General features: G+C 41.4%; 1 protein-coding gene across 4 annotated transcripts in view; it reads left to right on the forward strand.

The window, feature by feature from the left end:
- Window positions 1–10,857, forward strand: part of SRSF11 (serine and arginine rich splicing factor 11) — a 33,734-nt gene extending 22,877 nt beyond the window's left edge. For 3 of the 4 annotated variants that reach the window (XM_063427918.1, XM_063427920.1, XM_063427921.1), the window contains 8 exons: window positions 3,343–3,392; window positions 6,116–6,240; window positions 6,332–6,416; window positions 7,915–8,046; window positions 8,166–8,255; window positions 8,455–8,550; window positions 9,264–9,402; window positions 9,517–10,857. In XM_063427918.1, coding sequence (XP_063283988.1) covers window positions 3,343–3,392; window positions 6,116–6,240; window positions 6,332–6,416; window positions 7,915–8,046; window positions 8,166–8,255; window positions 8,455–8,550; window positions 9,264–9,402; window positions 9,517–9,714 — 915 coding nt within the window. In that variant the 3' untranslated portion in view covers window positions 9,715–10,857. The remainder of the gene's footprint in view (window positions 1–3,342; window positions 3,393–6,115; window positions 6,241–6,331; window positions 6,417–7,914; window positions 8,047–8,165; window positions 8,256–8,454; window positions 8,551–9,263; window positions 9,403–9,516) is intronic. The other variant, XM_063427919.1, reaches the window with a different exon arrangement.
- The last annotated feature ends 15,751 nt before the right edge of the window (window positions 10,858–26,608 follow it).

The raw sequence follows: 26,608 nt of genomic DNA on the forward strand, positions 1-26,608 counted from the left end.
ACAGGGCTTTAATCTATCATTAACTATTCATATATGGAACATCATTTATTATGAATAAAAGTAAAAAAAAATTGAGAAAATAAGATTTTTTTTTTAAATTTGAATTTCCGTCTGACATTTTAACTGTGAATGTCATAATACTGTTAGGTTTTACTGCAAAAAAAATGCACATATTTGAATCAGCGATGTCTCACGAGTACAACAGTACCCCCCATTAACAGGTTTTATGTTGTTTTGGAAAGTTACAGGGTCAAATATAGAACATTACATTTTCAGATTGAAATTTGCCAGATTGGTAATGTTACCTTTGAGACGGTGTGGTAGCCCAGGAATGAGAATTACCCCCATAATAGCATACCATTTGAAAAAGTAGACAAGCCAAGGTATTGAAAGTGGGGTATGTTTAGTCTTTTTTAGTAGCCACTTAGTCACAAACACTGGCCAAAGTTAGCGTTCATATTTGTTTTTGTGTGAAAAAAGCAAAAAACGAATATTTGGCCAGTGTTTGTGACTAAGTGGCTACTAAGAAAGACTGGACATACCCCACTTGCAATACCTCGGGTTGTCTACTTTTGCAAATGGTATGCCATCATGGGGGTAATTCTCATTCCTGGGCTGCCATACGCTCTCAAAGGCAACATAACCAATCTGGCAAATTTCAATGTGAAAAAAATGAAATGCAAGCCTTATATGTGACTCTCTAACGTTCCAAAACACCATAAAACCTGTACATGGGGGGTACTGTTATTCTCGGGAGACTTCACTAAACACAAATATTAGTGTTTTAAAGCAGTAAAACATATTACAACAATAATATAGACCATAAAAGTGCAGTTCGCTTGTAAAAAATGCAAAAAAACGTCACTTTTACTTAAAATATCATCGTTGTAATACAATTTAGCAGTTTGAAACATGAATATTTGAGTTCAGCGAAGTCTCCCGAGTAAAACAGTACCCCCTATGTACAGGTTTTATGGTGTCTTGGAGAGTTACAGGGTCAAATATAGTGCTTGCGAATTAAATTCTCTGCACTTTCTCCCTGTGTTGTCATGCATGTCAATCAAATTTTAATTAATCAAATCACATAATTACGTTAAAAGATTATTTAAATATACATGTAGAATTTTAATATATATGCATTTAAAGGTATTTAAATTCTACGTGTATACTAATGTAATCTTTTATGTAATTATATGTATTTATCTATATATATATATATATATTTGCGGTTATTTGTATTTTATATATATAGAATGTCATTCTAAGTGTATTTTGTTACCGATATATATATATTAATAACAAAATACAGTTAGAATGAAATTACATATGCATATATAATTTATATAAAATTTTGTTTCAATATTTTATTTATTTTATTATTTAATTTATTTATTATTTTAATTATACGTATTTATATATAATATATATGTACATCTATTATATATATAATATATATACATATTATATATGTAACGTCATTCTAAGTGTATTTTAATATTAATATATATACTTATATTAATATTAAAATACACTTTGTATGACGTTACATATATATAATATGTATATATATTATATATATAATATATATACATATTATATATATATAAAAATATATTTAATTTATTTTTACACTTGTCTTTTATTTATTTTTTATACTTCCCACCAGCAGGGGGACTGTCTGATATTTCAAACAGTCCCCCTGCTGGCAGATCCACAGCCAGCTATAGGGGGCCATGTGATCGCTCTTTGAGAGCGATCACATGGCCCCCGGGGGCCTCATTTGCCGTGGGAGGGCTGCCTGGGCTGTGAGGCAGTCCTCCCGAAGCGGATCGCGGCGGAGGTAAGTATAACTTACCTCCTGGGGCTGCAAGCCGTTACGGCGTGCTATGCCGTCATAACGGCTTTAAAGCCCACTTAACCCGTGACGGCATAGCACGCCGTAACGGCGTTAAGGTTAGTGAATCTAGGGAACGAGAGAAGAGGTCGTGAAAAGCAATGGATTTTGTAATACTGCAAACAGAGCGTGCATTCCAGAGGGCAGTATTGAAAGAGGATTTAGAGGCACATGAGACTGGTGTGGTTCCTTGAGTTAGTACTTGGTGGGTTTGCTGGGACTGGGGTTTGGAGAGACATCACCAGCTGCTAGGAGCAGAAGGATAGAAAGTGAAGGTGGGAGTATGAATTGAAGGTTTTGTAGGAGGGTATGTATATAGAGGAGATAGGAGATATGCTGGAAAGGTATATGTAGAGTGCATGGGATAAATAGAGAGGGGAGGGGAGTAAAGTGTAAGATGGTGTTGCCAGGGACAGGTGAGCAGAAGGATATAGATATTTTAGTAATGATGAGAGAAGTTAGTGTGAAAGTGAAAAATAGAAGGGAGAATATTATTTAGAGCAAATGTGTTTTGTTATATAGATATGAAGATTATGCATATGCACATATATAATGATAGACACATACATACCGCAGTGTTTAAACCATGGTTAAGGATGCAGTTTAACAGAGGGATTTTAGGTGAGAATAGGTTTACTGACTTGATTGGTGTGTTTTGAAAATCAGCTGATCTGTACTATCTAGAAGTATGGTAATGACCATGGGAGGGTGGGCAGCCTTCCAGATATGATACTTCAGCTTAGTCTTTTCTGCAGGGCTTGGTTGTTGATAATCATTGTTATTAGGGGCCCAGTCTGAAATATAAGGTCTGGGGTTAGAAAAAAATAAATGTAAAAAAACACCATTATGGCTGGGGAGACATGGGGCTATTGAGGTAATTAGAGATGAAAAACCGGAGGAACTAACGTTTGGGATAAAAAGATATGAAGGATCAGATAGGTGAAAGTCCTTAACAGTGAACATAAATTTACAAGACTATCAGTGAAAGGAGTAACACTAGCTAAACAAATAATTAACTACAAAGTCATAAAGAATGAACGTAAAATAACAAGACTATAAATGCACCAGAAGATCAGGATAGGATATGTTATCAATTAAGTAGTGTGAATATAGGGAGGTGGAATAGAACACAATTTTAAATTAACAAGTAGTACATGTAATTCTTGAATAGATTTTCCAGAGATACCTCTGCTTAGGCTTTTCTGCAGGGCTTGGTTGCTTGTGAGTACTGGGTGTTGACTATCAATGCTGTTATTTGGGGCCCAGTCCCTGCTTAGGCTTGTAAATAGCATTTCACAGCAATACTATTGCAATTTTTCAGCAACGTGTGCTTGTACAATTATTTTTGGATAACAAACCCCCTTTAATAGTAGAGTAGTGATCTCAATGATTTTCATAATTTGTATTCATGTTATTAATGCTTTGGTTTTTTTTTTCTCTCTCTCCAGTCTCTAGCAGCTGATCAGCTTCTAAAGCTTATGAGCACAGTTGATCCAAAGTAAGTAATATATTTATTTCAATAAATATTTCAATTTTCTTTATTTAATAATAAATAAAAATGTGACTAGTTTATGATAATGATATTAAATGGACACCTGAATGTGCAATAGATGCAGTTGCCTTTTTTTTTTTTTTTTCTTCCAAGCATTGTATAACAGTTCTGCTTAAAGCATTCCTCTAGTAGCTGTCGCTAGAGACACTTCCTTGTTAAGACCTTCAATTTTCGAAGGTCCTCTTGTTCGGCAACATTGTGCACAACATGAACATAAGCGAAGATAATGCTTTTCTTCAAGAAGCCTTTGATTCAGTGCTTCTCTATGGGTTCCATTAGATGAAAAAAAAAAAAAAATCATCAGAACTGACTACTTAATTGTAGTAACTCCTGCATGAAGGCTATGCAGGTGGTGGAGCGTTAGGTGACCGTTAATGGAACAGTCTAAAAGGTCATCTGCGTTTTAGCATGGATAGCTAGCCAATATTAATGTGCTTATATGGTGTGGATATGTTCTGGTAAATCCTGCTCAATGTACAACAAAATGTACTCTTGCAAGCTTGTGGAAGGTAAAACCATTTGTTTTAGTCTTTATTTTAATTTCAGTTATTCAAACTGCAAGGGCCAACAACAAAAAATATTTAGACCCATTATTTTTTTATTCTAGAAATCTCTAAACTAAATAGAAATTGCTTCAGTTGCTACTTACACTGTTGATAGTTTTAAGGCGGTGCAGTCATTACTGAGAACTTTGCTCAACTAAAAGTTTAGCTATGGGTTGCACTGCTATTGTACTAACATTCTCCTTAGTAGTGTGAGTGTGCTATATGGCATTTCTGTGCAGATGCCTGAGCGCTCCCTAAGCATGGAAATATCTCCATGGCATTTTTAAGGAATTTATAAATTCCCTGGAAGCTCTTGTGAAAGAAATCAATGAGTTCACTGAAGTTTCAAATTTTAAATTAAATATGTCTAAATCTATTGTGATGGTATTAAATGTGAATAAACTCCACATTGAGGAGATCCTCTCTTAATATCACTTTTCCTGGGAAAAGACTATTTGGGTGTTAAAATTGTCAAAGATGTAGGTAGAACAATGGAGATAAATGTTCTCCATATTTTCAGACAAACTAATGCAAAAATGAGGGAGTGGAGACGAGGATATATTATGGATAGGCAGAATGAATACCATACGTGCATATATTTCACCCAAATGGCAATACCTGTTCCAGATGATTCCCCTAAAAATCCCAAATAGCTGGCTATTGATTCAAAATAGCTTTGATACATTAATTTGGGAGGGTAAGAGACCAAGAATCAATAGAATGGTATTGGCGAACAAACAAAAAAGGGTGGAATCAATATGCCCCCGATTGGTCATATTTACAAGGCTATCATGATAAAACTTATCTATAGATCCCAATTGTTTTCCTTTAGAGAATAATCTTGGTGGCGAATTGAATGTAATATCGCAGGGGTGAAGAATTGGGATATACTGATATGGAATCCTAAAAGAGAAGAATGAAATGGGTCGGGACAATAGCTTGGTAGTTGAAAATCTAACGTATGAGTGGGAAAAACTAAAAAGAAATGTGAAAAAGGAAAAAAACAATCCCACTGTATCTCCAGATAGGTATATTAGAACAATTTATAGAGTATCTTTGCATCAAAACCTGGATAACGGCTGGGATAGGTTATATTAAACAGTTGATTCAAGGAAACCATAGCAAAACTTCTCCCTAACTTCAAGAGGAATTCTCCTTACCAAACCACGAATTATTTACCTAAGACTCAAAAATTTTGTAAAGATATATGTTCTGAGACCCGTTTTTCATTCATGGTTCCCCTTCATCGAGATTGTTTCATTATAAGGACATCAAAAGGCCGTTTCCAAAGCCATAGATTGTATAAGATCAACACGCCCAATCCCCGTTCCTTCAGCAAGATCTAAATGGGGAAAAAGAATTACAACCTAATATTGACCAGGATAGTTGGTATAAGGCTCTTCACTGTGTCACCAAAAATATACATTTGTTTAAATTACGTAGAAACATTCTGCAAAGTAACCAATCGTGGTACTATGTCCCAGATAGGCTGCATAAGATCTATCCAACTTATTCTGAGGTTTGTTGGAGATGTAACCTGGAGTTGGGTACATACGAACTTATCTGGTGGAGATGTCAGGATATGGAATTGAATATTTGCATTATTAGAAGATATGGGAATTAAACTTCTTAAATCTCCAACTGTAGCTTTGCTTATTTGCCCATTCATGTAAAGACTCCTTAATGTTTTCATGGGTACATATAAAAAAAACAAATTATCTTACAAATGAACATGGAGAATAAATATACATATAACTTCCCCTTTTGCAAAAAAAATTAACAAGCTAGAAAGATAGTCTCGCTATATAAAACACTCCCCTGAGTAGATGACAAGAAATGATTTTAAATTGTTAATTCCACCGAAACTTAAAATAAGGATATTTAACATGGTAATCTGTGAGCTCTGAGTGCGTTTTTGATATTTGTATAATGCATACAATACAGAATATTGATTCTAATATTGTTTTTACAATACACTCCATTTTCATTGGAGTGTATGCTTTTAACTCAAAAAGGACAATTCCAGAGTAGTGCTTTTTTTTCCTCTCCTACTTTTCTCTTATTGCCAAAGTACAGCAGAATGTGTATTTTTCTAATGACTAACTAGACTAATTTATTTGCTAGATTGAACCATGTAACAGCTGGACTTGTGTCTCCAAGTCTCAAGTCAGACACCTCAAAAGATATCGAAGAAGCTATGAAAAGAGTGCGGGAAGCACAGTCTTTGATTTCAGCTGCCATCGAACCTGGTAAATTATTTTAGTTGGTCTGTTTTATGTAGGTTAGTGCTAGAAAATATCCATGGTCTGATTGATTGATTTTATTTATTTTGTCTGGCAGATAAAAAGGATGATAAAGGAAAAAAACATTCTAGATCTCGGTCAAGATCTAGACGCAGGAGAACGCCTTCCTCGTCCAGGCACAGGTAAGCAGTAACACTGTATTCCTGATCCTATAGTGTTAAAACCACCATCTAGCCCGACTGGGCCCCTCATGCCTCCATAAATATAGCACAATCTTACTGTAGTCAAGCCTGAAGCTGTAGAGCTGCATGCTGTTTGCCCTTTAGAAAAACAAGCAGTCTGCTGACATCAGCAGAAGTGGTAGCCTGATCCAATCACAATGCTTCCCCATAGGATTGGCTGAGACTGACAAGGAGGCAGATCAGGGGCAGAGCCAGCGTGATTCAAACACAACCCTGGCCAATCAGCATCTCATCATAGAGATGAATTGAATCAATGAATCTCTGAGGAAAGTTCAGTGTCTGCATGCAGAGGGAGGAGATATTGAATGTTTGGGTGCATTTTAGGCAGCCATGACCCAGGAAGGATCTCTAACAGCCATCTGAGGAGTGGTCAGTGAAGTTATCACTAGGCTGTAATATAAACACCTCTTTTTCTCTGTGTTTACAGCAAAAAACCTGAAGGTAATGATTCTACTCACCAGAACAAATTCAATAAACTGTAGTTGTTCTGGTGACTATAGTGTCCCTTTAATAAGTAGTAACTGGCTTCAGATAGTTTGTTTTGATAATGATTCAAATGTTTAAGAAGTGCAGCAACATTCTAAACAGTTGCCATGGACACCAGTGCTGCTTGTCCCATTGGTCTTCATGGTGTTTGCTCCACGTATTGAACTTTTGTGTTAAGCGCTTTTTAAAAATGTCATCAAAGGCATGTTATGTATCAAAAATATAAAAACTAAAAATGAGATTGCATAACCTTCTTGGTATGTGCATTCTGGGCACAACTAGCGCTTTAGGCTTGACCTGCTTCACTTAATATAAAATTGCATAAAGCATGCAAAGTACAATACTTTCATGGCTTTAGAAAGTTGTATTTGAGAGAGAGAGAGAGATATATATCCTAGTTTCTGCTGTGAAATGATTTGAGATACATTCCAGACAGAAATTGGAGGGTCCAGAATTGGTGTTGTTCCGGGGTAGGCAACCTTCGGCACTCCTGATTTTGTGGGTTACTGTTCTCTTAATGCCCTTACAGCCATAATGCTGGCAGAGCATCAGGGAAAGTATAGTCCACACCATCTTTAGTGCCGACGGTTGCCTACCCCTGGTGTAGACTGTCCTTTTCCTGGTCTTTAAGCATATCCAAAGTGTTTGCTCCGAGGAAGGAGGACACAGAGGTTGACATTTTATATTAGTTTTACAGTCATTCTCATGCTATGAAGGCCCTAAAAGTAGCCAATGTGGCAAATCGTTACTATTGTTTTAGTCTAGTACAAGATTACTTTCTGATTACTGTCTGCTAAGAATCATCTCCATCCATCAATAGACTAAGGGCCTCCAAGTTTCCTTGGGGTTGATCAGGTTGTTAACTCTTGTTCTAAACATAAATAAAATAATAGCCGTATGGCAAAATAAGAAATGGTCTTTTGCAACATTAACAATCCATTTTGTTAAATAGACGTTCTCGAAGCCGATCAAGGAGGAGGTCGCATTCTAAGTCTAGAAGTAGGCGACGATCCAAGAGCCCTAGAAGACGAAGATCTCATTCAAGAGAACGAAGCAGGAGATCACGGAGCACTTCCAAACCCAGGTAAGAAGCGTCCATCAAATAATGTTTTTATTGTCCATATTGAATATATTTTTCTATAACAAGAAATTAATGTAATGCATTGATGTGTTAATTTGAGTGTTTTTCTTTTCTTGATTTAGGGAGAAAAAAAGAGAAGAAAAAGAGAAAAAACGTTCTAAAACCCCACCCAAAAGCTATAGCACAAGCAGACGGTCTAGAAGCACGAGCAGGTACTTAAGCCAATGGAACCCCAACTCTATGTTCTTACTTTAAACTTGGAAATTAAAAAAAATGTTCAGTATAGAATCTAGCAAAGGAACAAACTAGGTGCCCCTTAATAAAACTATAAAAGACGACACCTTACATTGATACTGGTTTCTATCTTCCAGTTGAGCAAGTTGTGTAACACTGTAACATTCTGAATTACAGGGATAGAAGGCGCAGAAAAAGCCGGAGTGTGTCAAGATCTCCCAAGAAAATGAGATCGCCAAAAAGGAAAACTTCTCGCTCCCCATCTCCAAGGAGGTATTATTCCAGTGGAATCCATATTTCTTCCTGCTTCCTCATTTATACAATATATTTTCCACTAAACTGCTGCTCACTTTTTCTCCTATCACTTATTTCATAACTGTAGTTTGAGTTCAATTTCCTCATATTATGTGATGTTTTTGTCTACATAGATTGTGGATGCATTGTAGCTGTGCATTTTTTTTCCCCCCACCTAATTCCTACCTTTTAATATACGACCTTATCCTTTAACCCAGGGATGCCTAAAAGGTAGATCCCCAGACGTTGTAGAACTACAACTCCCACAATGCTTTGCCATTCTAACTGCATGCAAAGCATCATGGGAGTTGTAGTTCTACAACGTCTAGGGATCTACCTTTTAGGCACCCCTGAATTAAAGGATACGGATGCTCTCATGATGCTTTGCATGCATTTAGAATGACAAAGCATCATGGAAGCTGCCGTTTAAAACATCTAGGGATCTACCTTTTGGGCATCCCTGCGTTAACCATATACATGCACCTTCAGTCAGACAGTATTTGACAACTGACAGTTGGTCTATGGTCTTCCTTGCTTCTATGAAGGAAGATCATAGACACTTTTTTTTTTTTCTTCAAAGAGGTATATTTTATGTAGGCAAAGCACCTCTATTAATCTGCTGAAAAATGTGTACAATAGTGCGTTAAGTTTGCATTTAACAGTTTTGAACACATCCCTTTTTTTGATTGTAGACATAAGAAAGAGAAAAAGAAGGATAAGGACAGAGAAAAGACTAGAGATGAGCGTGAGAGATCTACTAGCAAGAAGAAGAAAAGCAAAGATAAAGACAAGGACCGTGAGAGACGATCGGAGAGTGAAAAAGATGTGAAAGTAAGTTTACAACTTCAGTTTCTACTTTAAAATAATCTCTAGGATAGTTACCTTTTTTTGACTTCTTAATATTTTTTGAATGTAAACCTTACCTCTGTTCTTGTGCTTTGAAAGCAGGTAACTCGGGACTATGATGAAGAAGAGCAAGGCTATGACAGTGAAAAAGAGAGGCGCGAGGAGATGATGGTGACAGAATCAAGTCCTGCCCAGGCGAGCGAAACCTCGATTGAGAAGATAAGCGTTGAGTTGGTGAAAGACTCCAAAGTGAACGGAGATGACCATCATGAAGAGGACATGGATATGAGTGATTGAGAACCCTGCCATCTAATGTTACTTAAGATATGGACCAGTGTCCCCCATGTGATTGTTTTCTATTTAAAATTTTATTTCGAATTTGGTTGTATATGACCCTGAGCTATTAGTGTATGTACAGAACATAAAACAGTTATTAGATCTGTCATAAAGGGTTGGCTTAACACCGTAATGGCCGATCGTTGTCACTGCAGCCTCTGGGCAGGAAAAAAAAAGCAGAGAAGGATTGTTGCAGTGTCAGAGTTTTACCATTGCTGGTCTAACGCATTCGAGTGGATAAAACGATTTGTGAGGTCAAGCAGAATTGTTAAAATGTAAAATAAAAAAAAAAGAAGAAAAAATATATCCCTAATGTGACTCCCACATTTGCTGCATGTGTCTACTACACTTGGAATGAGCTTTATGATTTGCTGTTTAGTTGCTCCATGTCCTTAGTGCGCTAGACTGACTTTGAATAAAAGAACTCTATAGGAAATATGCTGGTTTACATGTTAAATGTGACAGGCACATAGATGTTCCAAGTCAATGGTCTTTTGTATGGTAAACTGGAAGATGGCATTTTCAGTGTCCATCCTTCCAATGTATGTAGGTCTGGCTGGCCTTAAGAATGGATGTTTTTGTGGCTCTTTGTTGTCAAAAAGCTTCAATAAATCATACTAACCCTTCGGAGGCTGTGATGATCCCCTCCATATTTTGGTTTTGTTTAGTAATCTTAATGACATATTCAATATTATTACCAATCCCTCCCCCCCCCCCCCCATATTGAAAACTGTTTTACACATTAAGTCTAGCCCGCCACTTGAATATTTTACTTTGTTCTGCAACTAAATTTAAAATTAGTGCGTTTTTTTAACCTGACATTTGCCTGTTTAAAGCAAGGCTCTGGTTTTGTTTTTTTAGACTAAAAGATGCATTTGTGTTCACTATCATTTCAGTAGTAATTTGATAGTGATTCCACGTGCTAGTGTATGCAGTGTAGATTAACTCATTTTGAGTTTCAGGATCTACATGGCTTCTGTTTTCATTGTCGGTAAACAAATGTAGGTAACAATTTGTGCCATCTTGATGTACAGTTCCTGGAATTTTGTTTTACAAGAAACTTTGATAATAAAATCTATAAACCAATTGTGTTTTGGAAAACCCGTTTTACATCAAAGCAGGTTCTTAATAATTTGCGTTTCTTATTATATTGTCCTGCAACTCACACCGAATGGGATCATTTCTTGGTCCCAGTTACTGCGTACAGAGGATCAAGGAGTAGTTGGCCATTGACATGTCTGGATTGGAAAGAACATTTGACCGGACACATTAAGCCCAAATGTTTGGTATTTTGGTGAAAAGTAGACATATGTTGATTTTTTTTTTTTCTAGTGACTTAGAAATGCAAGGATAGTTTTTTGCCACACAGTCATCCAGGGACTAGTGGTAAAGATGTCCTGGGGAGTATTTCCGCTGATCAATATGTGTGGACCTTGGAAGTTTGCATGTGTTTTATATTCTGTGGAGGAGTAATACCCTCCCCTGTGTCCCTTCCAATGAATGAATGCAAAGTAAACTCTGATTTTAATTTAATTCCCTTGATTAATTCTATATTTCTCATTTGTAGTTTCACGTTCCCCAATATCACTTATCTATAACGTAAAACAGGTTGAAATAACTGCCTAAACATAATTTACATGTATGTACACACAAAAATGGAACCTTGCGAGGGACACATACACACTTGTGATATACCTGTAATGGGTGATTAAATTAAAAGTGAATCTTTTGAATTGCAGCAAGAGTTACAATTCCTGAAAATAGATGGTGCGAGTATCAGTGTGACATACTGATCCACACTTTGTCCTTTCATGAGAATGCAGAAGCTGTGCCAAATTTCCCAGTGTGGACTATCACCTTACATAATGGTATACAGAAAAAAGGAATCATGGCAAAGCCGATAAACCATGGTCTTTAAATGAAGCCACCCCCATAGACTGCTAGGTTAGTTCTGGAAATCCGTCTGTTTTTATTCAACAGATCTAAGTCTCCTCAACTCAACTCCTCAACACCCCTGCAATCTCGTTTTAACTCCCCATTATCACCTTTAGATTGTAGTTTTTTTGATTGTAGTAGATTGTTTTTTTCTTTTTACTTGTATGCACTCTATTGTATAGTGCAACAGTATATGTTGGTGCTGTTTTGAATACCAAATAATGACTTACTGTAAGTATAATTGTGTATTGGAGTCAACATGGAGACCAGCAGAGGACTACCTGCCTGACAACAGATAGTTGACTAGATTGTATTATTCCTGTATGCAATCATACAATTCTTGTATAGACCTCACCCACAAAAGCCAAGTAATACCTTGAGTGCTTTTTAGGATGTGATAATCCTGTCATTTGATTTCTGTATTATGTGAGTGCATTTAAGCATTATATAACTCGTTAGTTTTTAGGCATCTAGTGCTTTCAGATGATTTTTCTGTTATATTCTACATGAATTTATATATCTGCCGGATTTTAGTTTTTTATTATAACCCTGCATTCGGCTCCACTGTGCCACTATTACCATAGAATTTCAAGTGTCTGCAGCGGCAAGGAGTCCGGCATAGTTACAGGCGGGTTTGTAAATGCTGACTGCAACGGTATCTTCATGTCTGTTTTCCTGAGAATGAATGGTAACGTCGGCAATGATGCAATCTCTCCGGTGCATGTGTGGTGTGCCTTCCACAGCACTGGGCATGCAAGAGTCCTGTGATTTAATGGGACAGTGCATCATTTTTATAATCTTGTTACTTGGATTGGTGTTAAGCAGAGCACTTTCTTTCTAAAGATTCTATCTTGAAATTGGGGTTTTCCTGGCCCGTTTGTTGCCCAGTGTCTAATTTTGACAGCAAGGAAAGAATATCTCTATGGGCTTGGATTTATTTTGTTTCTATTCAGTTAGTACACTTAAGTTACTAGTTAAGTGTTCGTTCAGTGTGGATTCTTCTGGCTCAAGACACTGTTAGAAGACACGGGAGCCAAATTATATTTTTGAGGTGGAGGAGGGGGGAATAAAGGAGCAATTTTATTTGTATATATGTATATGTGTATATGTATATATAAATGTGCTCGGAATTTCAATAGGTTATGGATTGTAGAAGATGCAAAGTTGGCTGAGGTGTGCCAAAACCAACATACGAGTAGGCCTGTAATAAAAGAGGGCCCACCAAGGTGAAATGTAATATGTAGGTGGGTGGGGTCAATCAGCTTGCACGGCAAAGGTGAGTAGAGGCTAGGTGTTTAAGTAGGGGCCTTAACTCTTCCCACAAATTCAGACCTAATGGCCTTTTAACTTGTGCTCGGAATTTCAATAGGTTGTGGATTGTAGAAGATGCAAAGTTGGTTGAGGTGTGCCGAAACCAACGTACGAGTAGGCCTGTAATAAAAGAGGGCAAAAGGAGAATTCAAAGTAAAACACTTTATTGCAAGTTTACAAAGCTAGACTTTGAAAGCTTGCCGAAGCTCCTTCTCTGGTTGTGGAATGTAAGTATAGTAAATTAATGATTTCCAGCGGCCCAGTCTCTTGATGATGTGGGTTGGTGTGTTAGAGCTTGATGCGGACGAGGCTGCTACTATACAAAAGGAGTGACCGGAGCAGGAAGCCGGGTTGTAGCCCAACCTTGACAGTAGCATCCTAATGTGAGAAGTGAATTTAGCTATGTTGAGTGGGGGCCCTTGGAGTAGCAATAGTGGAGTGTTTGAGTGTATGTGGTGAGATATGAGAAATAAGTCAAGTACTTTCACTGGACACCAGGCATTCTCGGTAGGAAAGAGAGGAATGATAGTGGGGTGATCGGTATGGTTAGTTTTTGTGGAAGGTAAAGAGATTACATAGTGGTTGTCGACCTTTCTAAGATGAGACAATTTAAGGCGTGATACTGTATTCCAGCCTGCATTATTTGCATGAGATGCCAGCAAAGTTTAGAGCAGACTTAATTGCTCTTCCCTTGTGAGTGTTTTTGTTTCATAATTTACATATTGGTTATTTAAACATACTGTCCTATGAATGTGCATTTCCCCTCTTTCTTTGAGATATATATTGGAATGCAGACACAAGCCGAAGGGCACATTCCAAAGTGGGAAAGCTACGTTTATTTTTGTATCCGCACTTTTTTTTTTTTTTTTAAATCAACGATTGCATATATTTATAAGTGTGTTTTTGCACAAATGCACTTAGTCACTTTCTTTGTATAATATTGCACGTATTTATTTTCACTTATGTTTATATTAATAATTTGGTCTTAAAGGCACAGCACACTTTATTGGTTTTATTGAAATTGTATCTGCCTGTCTTATGACTGAACTCCCTAGGTCTGAGGAAGCCGTAGAAAGCAATAAAGATAGCTGCCTTTAACACTAGATTAGTATGATAGTAGAATGGTAATTTGTCTAATACAGGGGTTCTCAACCCAGTCCTCAGAACCCCCAACCAGTCCAGGATTTGGGGATTACCTGGGTGTGTCTAAGGTGTTTAGAAAAAGGGGGGGAAAAAAACACCTTAGACTCTTTTTTTTCTTTTTCTAAACACCTTAAACACACCCAGGTAATCCCTAAACCCTGGACTGGTAGGGGGTCCTTGCGGACAAGGTTGAGCACCCCTGGTCTAGTAGGTCACGAAGTAATCGGAAAATGGGACCATCTATTGGCAATCTGGTAGTGACAGGAGGAGCTGTAACCTTGTGAATACCTTTTGAGGATGTTCTTAATGGGGTATGATGCTAAGAAAGGTGCGCGATTAGGATAGTTGGTGAGGACGTGGTGTTGTACCCCTGTGAGGTAAAGCTTTTTTAGTATTGTGGGATAATTTAAGTTGTAGGTGACAGAAGGAGGCAAAAGCCACCATGATTTTAATGGAGAAGTCTCCTTGCAAGTGAAACTCCGCAGTGAAAATAGTCAGTGCCCTAGCGTAAGTGGTGGTGGTGTTGGGTGAGAGTGCGTAAGTGCCTGAGCGTGACTTAGTAGCTCAGTTAGTCCATGATTATCTCGTGAAAAGGTGGTATCCTGGATGGTAGGTGGTGGGCTGTGGGGCTTGCCTGGAAGAAAACCTGAAATTGAGAACGGGAGAGAGTATCAGCCGCAGTGTTACGGATATCAGGAATGAGAATGCACACAATGTGAAACGGAGCGGTTGCTGCCAGCCAAGATAGCGTGCGTATCAGCCTGATGAGGGTAAGAGAGGAGGACTGCACTTTGTTGATAAACTCGCAGTCTGCTGAGTTAACTGACTAGCATTTTTTACTACTAGTTATCCCTAAACCAGTGATTGCTGAAAATGGCAGCAAACCCGGTGTGTACTGCTGCGACAGTGTAAATGCTAGGTGAAAGCTTGGATGTTGGAGGTATGAACAGAGATACTCTATTTCAATTGGACAAGTTAATACCACATGAACTAAACAGCTCTGGCTAGAACGTTCAACGTAATTAGGCAGGGTTCAGGTGCCCTATGAAGTAGACACAGTAGCCCAGAGACGAATAATCTGCCTTGTGGAATGATCTACATCGCAAAGTCAGGGGAACCCAAGGATTGGGGTCCCTTTCTGGTGCATGTATCACAGAAACAGACCGATTTCGTCCCTAATTCAGGTCAATTTCTTGGGGGAAGGATACTGTGTCCAGAATAAAGCCCAGGAAAACAAGCTTGTTAGAGGGTCCAAGCGTTTACTCGGTGACAGGGTTACCCCTAGTGTGGTGAAGAGGTATGTGGTGTTGTGAATGCTACTTGGTGTGTGTGACCCCGGTTCTGCCAACAAAAACTTCAAAAAGTAGATAATGGAGAAACATCTGACTATGTTTAGGAGCAGCCAACATAGTGTTTCAGCGAAAATGTCAAAACAGCTAAGCCAAAATTAAGCTGGTTAGAAAAATAGTACCTGTCCTGCCATTTTACACAGTTGTAAGTGCCAAAGTGAGGGGTGAATGGGTAGGAGCTTGAAGGTATTGGTGATGTCGGTCGGTCTTAACCATGCCTTGCTGCTGCTGTGATGATGTCTTGCATAGCATCATTGAATTTGCATAGTGTAGTAAAAACTCCTCGGCGGGTATGTGAGAGTTTATGCCTGAGACGGAAGAAGAATGAGGTGCAGAGGTCAGGTTTAATGATAAATCTTTTATTTGAGTATTAATGTACGGCTATGCCAAAGGGATTGGTTCGCCAGGATGAGAAAGGAGAAGTAGTGAAACGGGCCAAACATGAAGCCTGCTTTGGTTTCTTTGGACAGTAGGTGGTTCACTGTAAAAGGGGCATAATCAGCTTAGAACAGGTTAGGGCATTCGAGCGTGCCTGTGGTGATGAGTCCCGTGTGAGAAACCTGCCACCAGATAATCAACCAAATGCCTTGCTGGGTCGGAGCGTAGTTAGAAAGTAATAATGTGAATATAACCTAGATCAGTTATTTTTTAGGTGACAGTCTGGCCGGACACATTGCCTTAGTATGTACTCTGAAGCATGCCTAAATCAACCACCTTGTGCATATACAGTTCAAGTTCTTCCCTCCTGTGAGGATACACTGTGCAAATTACATCCCTGTAAATACCAAAAGCTATGACAAACTGGAATGGATAGTTTTGTTAAGGCATGGGTCCCCGTAGTTGTAAGCACGGTTTTCAAGGACATCCTGTGAAGCTATAAGCAGGGAGACTAAGTTCACGTCCTTTCCATCCATCCTTTCTATATGTTTGCAGGTGAAACATATAGGGTTGTGGTTGTGGTTGGTGGAGGAGGTAAAGGGAGAGGGGGGGACAAGTCGGCAAAATAGAGTAGCTATAGCAGATTCCACCTTCAACAGTTCATTCATAGTTTGTAGGTTGGCCAGAAAAGCAGCCAGGGTTTCTTCCTTGGAATTAGAGGTGCCGGTGGACAGCCCTTGGGAGCTAGTGCCAGGTCTGGGTTCGCCGGCCTGTGCCGTCAAAAGCCTGTAAAGCTCCGCTTTCCTAGCAGTTGTTGGGAAGGGGATGCCCCTGCGTCTGAGTTTAGCCACAATTTGAGGGATAGTCCAAGATCTCGGGGACATGGGGGTAGAGGGTGTAAGGGATTCTTCTGGCGACCCGGGCATGGCGGCCATCTATGATTTTGGCCGTGGGGCTGAACCTCGGTGTTGAGGTGGGGACCGGTAAAACTACTTTGGGTCAGCTAAGGCCAGCGCCTATCCCTGTATGCCAGTTCTCTAAACCTGCTGGGTGCTTGTCTCCTAAAAGGAGTACTGACCACATGTGGATACTAACCTTGAGTATAACGTTTATTACTTTGTTCATGATAGAGTGGTCTTGAGATCGAATAGTCTTTGACGAATCGCTGGTCCGGCTAAGATAGATGTAGGTGGGCCCAAGCCGCGCCACTAATATACCTTCATATGCAAATATGAGACGTATGGATAGGTGTGTATTAGTGATACTGTAACGTAAGAACCCGTGTAAGATGAGGGACCTGAACGTTGGTCCATTCAACAGAGACAAGCTCTGATTATCAAAATATTGGAATGTAATGGAGGAAGGCTGAATGAGGTGAAATGGAATATGTAGGTGGGTGGGGTCAATCAGCTTGCATGGCAAAGGTGGGTGGGGTCAATCAGCTTGCATGGCAAAGGTGAGTGGGGCGTAGGGGCCTTAACTCCTCCCACAATTTCAGGCCTAATGGACTTTTATTACAGCCACTGCAAATATGAGTCTACTCCATGGAAGCATAATAAAGAAAACTAACAGATGGGTGAACTGCAACCTCATTGCTCCAGAAGAATAGAATTTTATTAAGACACGGAGGCTCCTATTATGCTGCACTCTTTCTTTATTTCCCTCAGCAGCAAAGAAAAAAAAACTTTATAAATATAACAGTAGTAACATTAACAGTCTTAGGTGTATTCTTCCTAGTAACAGGAACAGCCAATCAGGTTCCACTTCTCCAGCATAATAGGCTCTGTCAGCCAATCCTGTTCCTCTTTCTTTGCTGCTCCCTCAGTTAAGTATATCTGATCCCTCAGGCTCCTTAACTGTGGGATTATTGTCATTATTAGCATTATCATTATTATTGTGAACTTTTATTAACTATTATTATTATTAATTACTATTCATTGTCGTTATTACTATTTGTATTATGACTGTATATCCTTAATTCATTGATTGCTTCACTACTGTATCGCTGATTTCATCTTTTCTATATCTTCTTATGCCTTTAATTTTCCCGCGGTGCAGCCTCCCCAGAGCCTAATTTACGAGCAGGCTTGGGGTCGTCGGCTGGAGCCGCATTCGGCGCTTCGCGCCCTTTTTCCATTACTAGCGGTGTGAACGGCCGCCACTCACAGAGCTCTCACAGCTCAAATGCCGGTTCCCTGCTCGCGGCACTGGAATGTGTACACTGTCTAGTGATTACACATTCGCCGCGAGCACAGCTTACCGGCTAATCTACTTATTCTTTTCCTCTCGGCCGCCCGTGGCGGCCATTTTCCTGCCTTCCCGCGCTCACACAGCTCCACCCCCAACGTCCGGACCTCGGAGTTGGGTTAAAGCTGTAGTGGCGGTCGGACGGCTCTTTGCTCCCTCCTTGCTGTTTCTGCGTTTTTTTCTGTGAATCTTTCACTATTTTGTCAAATTTACTGCTGTTTGAAAAGTTTATGTGAGTAATTAATTTTCTTTGTTCTTAAAGGTATATTGCCCCTTTTTCCTTTGGGTTAATCAACCCATTTTAGTTTAGCTCAGATATTACTATTACTCCAGTGTCATACTTAACATGCCTGGTGAGAAAGATATACCTACCCCTTCTGGGTCTCTGGTCACCAAACCAGGGAGTGTTAAAACACCCACAGGGGAATCTGATATTGGAGCGGCTAACCCCGCTGATTTTGTTCCCACTGCTGATATGCAGTCTCTGATTGACGACACTATGTCTCATGTTATGACTAAGGCCCTCACATCGGCCATGGGACTGATGTCTGAATCTTTCTCGCAGACCCTTACACAGGCTCTACTTGAGGCACAGAAATCGTCTCAGCCGACCGTTGCCCAGACCTTGCCAGAGGTAGCCCCTTCACTACCTCACACTGGCCGCAAGGCCACTGCAAAAACCAAACATTCTTCAATCTCACAGATGGACAGCTATAAACCTGTCACAGATGGCGCGCCTAATATACCACCACGCAAAAGAGCCACTAGCCGGGCAAAATCGGCTAGGTTATGGAAACGGGCAAAAGCCCAACTAGACTCTGAGTCAGATCTCAGCAAAACCTGTATGGATACAGAGGATCCATCAGACCCCGAATCCGATGATATGGTCGTAGACCATAACCCCAGAGAGCATAATACGCCTCCATCGGAATCGTTTGACATGGAGCTTAAGGCCCCAGACGATGCAAACAAATTAGTTGACCCCTATGGGGAACCTCTGTTCGACCCCGATGACTTACGTCATCCAAGATCAGCAGACTGGTCCCCTTCGGCCCATGTGGCCAAATACGTTGCATCAAGGACTCGCAAGCCTTTAAATAAGGCAACACGCAATAAGCTACGGGCAGAATGCCCACGCCCTACTGTCCCGGACGAGGCCTGCAGACCCAAAAATCGTCCAATTCCTGGGCAAGACTGGCTGGAAGCCTAATAAGGGCCTTGATTTCTCCCTGCGCAATTGCCAGGATAAATTATTGGATATATTGGGCCCAGCAACCAAAATTTTTGATATGGTCGAAAACGACCTAGACTTAGATCGTACCGCCATAAGTGGTTGGATTCAAAGAGTAATTTGCCTGATCGGCAATGCCAACTGTGCGATGGCCACAGAGCGTCGCAAGGCGATCTTATTAAAGATAGAGCCAAAATTGGTAAATATGGCTATTACCGAGCCGGGCACCCAGGCCCGTGGTCTCCTGTTCGGAGACAATTTTGTCAAGGAGCTTGGCTCCTTTGTACATACCTTTACTGCCCTAGACAAGGCTCAATCAAACATGCGCAGAGTTTTCCACCCTAAGGTTTTTGGTGGGGCCAGAAGAGCCAGGAGCCGTCTGTCCGGCCGTGTTAACAGGGGTTCATTCCGACAGAACCGAGGCTCCTACACTGGACAAACCTCCTTCACGGAGCACCGCAACACCCCGGGCTTCTTCCCACAACGTGTGCGGCCATGGGTTGCTTGTGGATCACGTGGCACCAGACCAAGCAGACGACCTTATGGTAAGTCCTCTCCTACTCCCTTCTTCCCTAGGGGCAGTGGGGGGCAGACTCCGACATTTTTTCCATGTATGGTCACACATTTCATCAGATGCCTGGGTATTGAACACGGTAAGAGGGTATACCTTGGAGTTCCTGTCCCTCCCAGTACAAATCTCCCCGCCACAGGGAATGCTATTCTCCCAACAAGACACCTTCCTTGTTTCCAAGGAGGTCTTAGAATTGGCACACAAACAAGCCATCTTGGAGATCCCTATGACTACCCCAGGCTATGTGAGCAACCTATTCTTAGTTGCCAAGAAAGGCGGCGGCGTCCGCCCAGTGATAAACTTGAAACAACTCAACACTTTTATTGCCTACAACCATTTCAAAATGGAAGGCATACACTGCCTCCGAGATCTCCTCCAACCGTCAGACTGGATGGTCAAGTTAGACCTACAGGACGCCTACCTCACTATACCAATCGCACGTCAGCACCAAAACTTCCTCCAATTCATATGGCAAGGAAGAAAATGGAGATTCGCCTGTCTCCCATTCGGACTATCCTCAGCCCCATGGTGTTTCACAAAGCTCCTGAAACCCGTGGTGGCTCTACTCCGAAGTCGAGGGGTTCGTCTAATAATCTACTTAGACGACATCCTCATCATGGGTCAATCCAACCACATTATCAAGACCCATCTGACGTGGACTCAGAATCTCTTGCAGAACCTGGGCTTCCTTATCAATGGGAAAAAGTCCATCCTGACCCCTACACAACACATAGAGTTTTTGGGCCTCGTAGTGGACTCTACTCTACAGACACTACATTTGCCGACTGCAAAATTGGCCACCATAAAGAAGGAAATCAGACGCACTCTGAAGATTCCCCTGATCTCCCTAAAACAATTGGCGAGAGTGATTGGCCTCTTGGCGGCCTCCATTCAGGCCATCTTCCCGGGCCCTCTACACTATCGAGCGCTACAGCGCCTGCAAGCCTCTCATCTGAGAGACGGGTCCTCATACACGGACATGATCTCTCTGGACACAGAGGCAAAACAGAACTCAGATGGTGGCTCTCCCATATGGAAGCATGGAATGGCCGGGCCATTTTCGGCACCACACCAGACATAGTAATAGAATCCGATGCGAGCTTGCACGGTTGGGGTGCACGCTGTGGCAATATCTCTACAGGTGGCAGATGGTCCGAAGTGGAATCTACGCTTCACATCAATTGCCTAGAACTCCTAGCCGGTTCTTTTGCAATCCGCAGTTTCTCAACGACTCAAGCCCGGTGTGCCATCCTCCTGAAAATGGACAACATATCAGCAGTCCGTTATATAAATCACTTGGGCGGGACGAAATCCAAGGTCCTGGCGAATCTGGCACGAGATTTTTGGCAGTTTTGCCTGGCACAGGGCATCTCGGTCACAGTGGAGTACATCCCGGGCCTCTGCAATACAACGGCGGATTGGTACTCAAGGCACCTCAGGGATTCCAGCGACTGGCACTTGGATCCCAGGGTCTTTCAAGACATCCAATCCCTATGGGGCCCTCTGGACAAGGACTTGTTCGCCTCCCGTTTGAACAAACTACTCCCCAGATTTTTCAGTTGGAAACCAGACCCAGAAGCACTGGCAAAAGATGCTTTTACCCAAGACTGGTCCTACACAAGGAACTACGCGTTTCCTCCTTTTGCGTTGATTCCCCGATGCCTAATACATCTACGGCAACAGATGGGAACGACAGTGCTCGTGGCACCATTATGGCCGTCTCAACCATGGTTTCCTTCTCTGTTGGAAATGGCGGTGGACATACCCCGCACCCTCCCACACTTCGACTACCTTCTCCAAGACCCGGACGGGTCTCCTCACCCCCTGATTCAACAGGAATTACTACATATCACTGCATGGCTGGTTTCCGGGAACCCTACTCAATCGAAGGGGTTTCGGAATCAACTCTCCAACTTCTCGAGAGCGCATGGGCACCCGGCACGAGACAAGCTTATAAATCTGCTTGGAGCAAATGGCACGATTGGAGCATGGAACGGAACTTGGATCCCATATCGGCTCCTCTGAATTCGATCCTGCAGTTCCTAACTTCATTATTTGAAAACGGCAAAGCATACCGTACGGTGAACCTCTACAGATCGGCCATTTCGGCCGCACACCAAGGCATCAATGGCGCACCGATAGGACGCCACCCACTGGTATGCCGTCTTATACGCGGCATCAGATTCGCACGACCCCCGCTACCACGCTATTCAGTGCTATGGGACGTCTCCATTATCCTCCTTTTCCTCGAATCTTGGCCGGATAATACATCACTATCGTTGAAACAACTGTCGGCAAAACTGGTCATGCTCCTATGCCTCATATCCTGCAAAAGGGTCTCAGACGTTAGAGCGTTAGACATCACCGCACGGTCCTACACGCCAGAAGGGGTCACTTTCGATATATCACGGAGAACAAAAAGCTCAACAAAGAGAGTGACATACCCAGCCTTTCCTGACAAGCCTCTCTTATGCCCGGTTAAATGCCTACAACTCTACGAAATGCGCACCATGACGTTGCCGGACCCAAATAAACATGAACTCTTCATCTCTTTCCAAAGACCACACCTACCGGTGTCTACCACAACCCTGGCCCGCTGGGTCAAATGGATCATGACTACGGCAGGAATTGACACCTCCATATTTTCTCCTCACTCCATACGAGGAGCAATGGCTTCCAAGGCCTCTTCCATGGGTTGTCGCCTGGAAGACATTTTGAAAGCGGCCGACTGGTCCTCAGAAACTACCTTCCGTGATTTCTACTTCAAACCAATACAACACTTCGCAGGAACGGTAGTTTCTCAGCTTTAACCCCTTAAGGACACATGACATGTGTGACATGTCATGATTCCCTTTTATTCCAGAAGTTTGGTCCTTAAGGGGTTAAACCAGCATAATAGGAGCCTCCGTGTCTTAATAAAATTCAAGGATTTTACTATTACCATGACGTAAAGTCATGATTTTATTAATGACACGGAGGCGAGTATTATCCCTCCCTCCCACCCGGCGACGGTGGAAAGGTAGACGGGAGTTGGGTAAGTTGACCTACGGTAAGTCATTTTAACAGACTATTAAATTACTGTTATACTTGCAACCAGGTGAGTCTTCACTATGATAGTCTTTTGTCTATACGTTCACCAGTATGTACAGATTAAATAATATCTTCTTGGACAAACATTGACCAAACACTAGCTCAAATACCTATGATTATGCGTACACCCAGTTTGATGCTAAGGTATTACCATATTTCTCCTCTTTTACAGCCTAAATCTACCCTACATCGAAAGGGAAAACTCCTTCCTGTACAGTTTCATGTTCGGTTGGACACTTTACTACTTCGGGACTGCAAATAAAGAGGAACAGGATTGGCTGACAGAGCCTATTATGCTGGAGAAGTGGAACCTGATTGGCTGTTCCTGATTGGCTGTTCCTGTTACTAGGAAGAATACACCTAAGACTGTTAATGTTACTACAGTTATATTTATAAAGTTTTTTTTTTTTTCTTTGCTGCTGAGGGAAATAAAGAAAGAGTGCAGCATAATACTCGCCTCCGTGTCATTAATAAAATCATGACTTTACGTCATGGTAATAGTAAAATCCTTGAATTTATGCAGATCATAGGTAGCATTATTCATAAAGCTTATAGGGTATATCCTTGTTCTAAAGGATTGCAGGTCCTGAAATAACATCCCAAAAATATATGCTGCAGTCATCCGTATTGCCAAAAGGACAACTTTAGCTATATATATATATATATATATATATTATTTTTTTTAAGTGTCTCATCAAAGCTTTACCTGTCCATAGGGTCAGCTCTTCATCCAGCAGTGGCTTTGACTACTCTTTCTAGAGCATCTAGGTCGGATTAAAGATTTTGGAAGATGACATGACAAGAGGTGTATGTAGGAAAAACGTTATTGATAGTCTTACGGACTTTAAATTAGCAACAGAATTTCTCTGAGGCATCCCTTGACATTACCAAGATGTTGGCTAAAATTATAGCACTATCAGTGGCATCCAGGAGGACCTTATGGCTACATTCTTGTGGTGCGGATTATGCCTCAACAGCATCCCATCCTTATGTGCTCTTTGTTTCCAAGGAGGCTTGCTATTTGGGAAGATACTTGACAAGGCAATTCAAAAAGCAGCAAGGTGGGGGCGGGGCCAGGCCGCCAAGCAAGATGGTCGCATGTCAGACCAGCTCCTGACACCTACAGATGATTAAACATGAAAACGGGACTTTTGGCACAAAAAGCCGACCGGCTGAGGTGGACCACATCGGGTGGAAAGTACCGGACCCAGGGTGAGGCTGGCCTGACTGGTTTCAGTCCCCTGGAGGAAGAATCCTCACTGGCGCAAACGAGGCCTACTCCGGCGGTGAGTGGGGCAGACGGCCGCTGCCCCACTATCCTGCCCATCGGTACTCAGCCAAGGCCAGACCCGTCAGGAAATGGCCCCTGTTTCCCCCCCCCCCCCCTCTGGACCGGGGGGGTGATCCCGGTCCTTACCTCCGCATGCCCCGATCACCTAGGGCGCAGCAGAAGGGCCCTGCTCCGACACCAAGATGCGGCAGACAAGATGGCGGATGGTAAAAGTGAATGGCGCCAATGCCGGATCCACCACAGGCTTATCACCGAAGCAGGCAAAGAGGCGCAGAAACAGCCCACACCGCTCCCCACTTAAAAGAACATACCCGCGGGCCGACCCGGCAAAAGATGACACTCTAATCTACCTGATACACCTTTTCAACGGGACTGCAGCGTCTGATGACGGCCCAGCCATAAAGGGCAATAGCATCAATGTACTCTTCATGCCGCAGCTGAAATCTATGGGCAACAAACAAGCGAAAAGAGGACATTTGCTGCAGGTTCCAGGGACGCCTGAGACGTCCACCATTGCCACGCTGCAACACTAGACACCAGGCTGAACGGTAACCCTTGCTTTGGGCCCTCTCTTACCAATCTCCCCAGGGACTATACTAGGCACTCGGAGGGGACCAGCTGAGCAGCAGCACACGACCGGAGCCTGCCAGGCACGAACCTCATAACATAAGACCTGCATTATACAGGCTAGAAGTGTGCACAGTAACAGTCTTTAACATGTTATTATTTTCTTTTACATTACTTCTCACAGAGTTTCTGCCTTTGCTTTTAATTTATTTTGTGTGAGACCAGCATAACTTGAGATAGCAACTCGAACCAGATCATACAAGGCACTATACTAATGGTTCACTTGTTTGTATAAAATGCATTATTCTTATATAGCAGGAAAAGCAATGTTACATATTATGCAACCCTTGTTTCTTTAAAATCGGATACTATACTGAATTCCATATGTGGTGTAGGTAAAACTTTATTTTACCAACTTAAGCCCGGCAGGCTTTCAATCCCCAACCATTCATTAATTATGACCTTAAGTGTCCCTACCATAGATGCTGGAAGGCCTAATATTTGCGCTGGTCAGGCTGAATATAGTCTACCTCAGCTGGCCCACCTCTATACCTAGCACAGCGTTTAAATGACACGGCTAGTATAGTCCTAGGGGGTGCCCTCGGACTACCTTGCATGCTTGGCTTCAGGTGTCAAACACCCAGCTTGTTTCCCTGGTTAAATCTAAGCCCTTTAGCTCTCAATAGGCATTACTCAGAATAGTGCTACTGATCATATGAGATGGTTCTGTGTGCATAAAATCTCTTTTGAATAACGGGGCACAATTACAAATCGCAGCACAGACCGTACCAAGGGCATAACACAGTACACTCCAATGCAAAGCTAAAAATGTAAAACGATGTCCCAGCATGACCATTAATCTTAATGTGACCATAAAGCGACACATACCTGTGAATCCAACTACTAATATAACTGGTATTCATAAGCGTGAGATTTTATCCTGTTTATATAATTATTAAAAAAGTGCAATGTCAATAATGCCATGTAACTAAGCGTGTTCACGAACTTGAGTGCACCAGCTATTGTGGCAGTGCAAACTCACATGTTAACCTCATGCACGAATAAAAATAAAGAATTAATAAATAAATAAAGCAGCAAGGTGACCACCTTTAAATTGATAAGAAGCTATGCAATAATGAAATAATTCCCACCTACTGACATACAAATAGCCATACCTCAAAACCTCCCACTCATGTATGGGAGGCATTCCAATCCTGGGCAAGTAATAATGAGGTGGATTTCTCATTATTCCTCACCCTTCTCATATTATGTAATTTCTTCAAGATGGCCTTACAATAGGGCTAAGCTAAAGTACTTTGAAGGTACAGACTACAGCCTGATTAGCCTTACAGAATATTTCTTGGACCTCTGACCCCTTAACTAGATTGTTTAAGGCTGTATTACGTGTTGTTATACTCCAAAATGAATGGAACCTTCCACTTGTCCTAAGTGTCTTGATAGAAAATACTTTTGCTCCATTAGAGGAGCTGAACCAGACTTATGTTAACATATAAGACTATATTCCTGACTTTGAATGTCCAAGATGCAAGCTTTTTCATGTGATGAAAGCTATACTAAGGTACACTACAACAGAGTGGTCCTGAGGCCAAAGCATACGTTTTTGCCTAAAGTCATCTCAAATTTCCATTTGACTTGTGAAGTCGTTTTACCCTCATTTTATCCCGATCCTACATGTGAAGTGGAAGCTAAATTACATCAATTGGATACTTGATAATGCATCA

Source organism: Pelobates fuscus, chromosome 7 (genome assembly GCF_036172605.1).
Source record: "Pelobates fuscus isolate aPelFus1 chromosome 7, aPelFus1.pri, whole genome shotgun sequence".
Taxonomy (NCBI): Eukaryota; Metazoa; Chordata; class Amphibia; order Anura; family Pelobatidae; genus Pelobates; species Pelobates fuscus.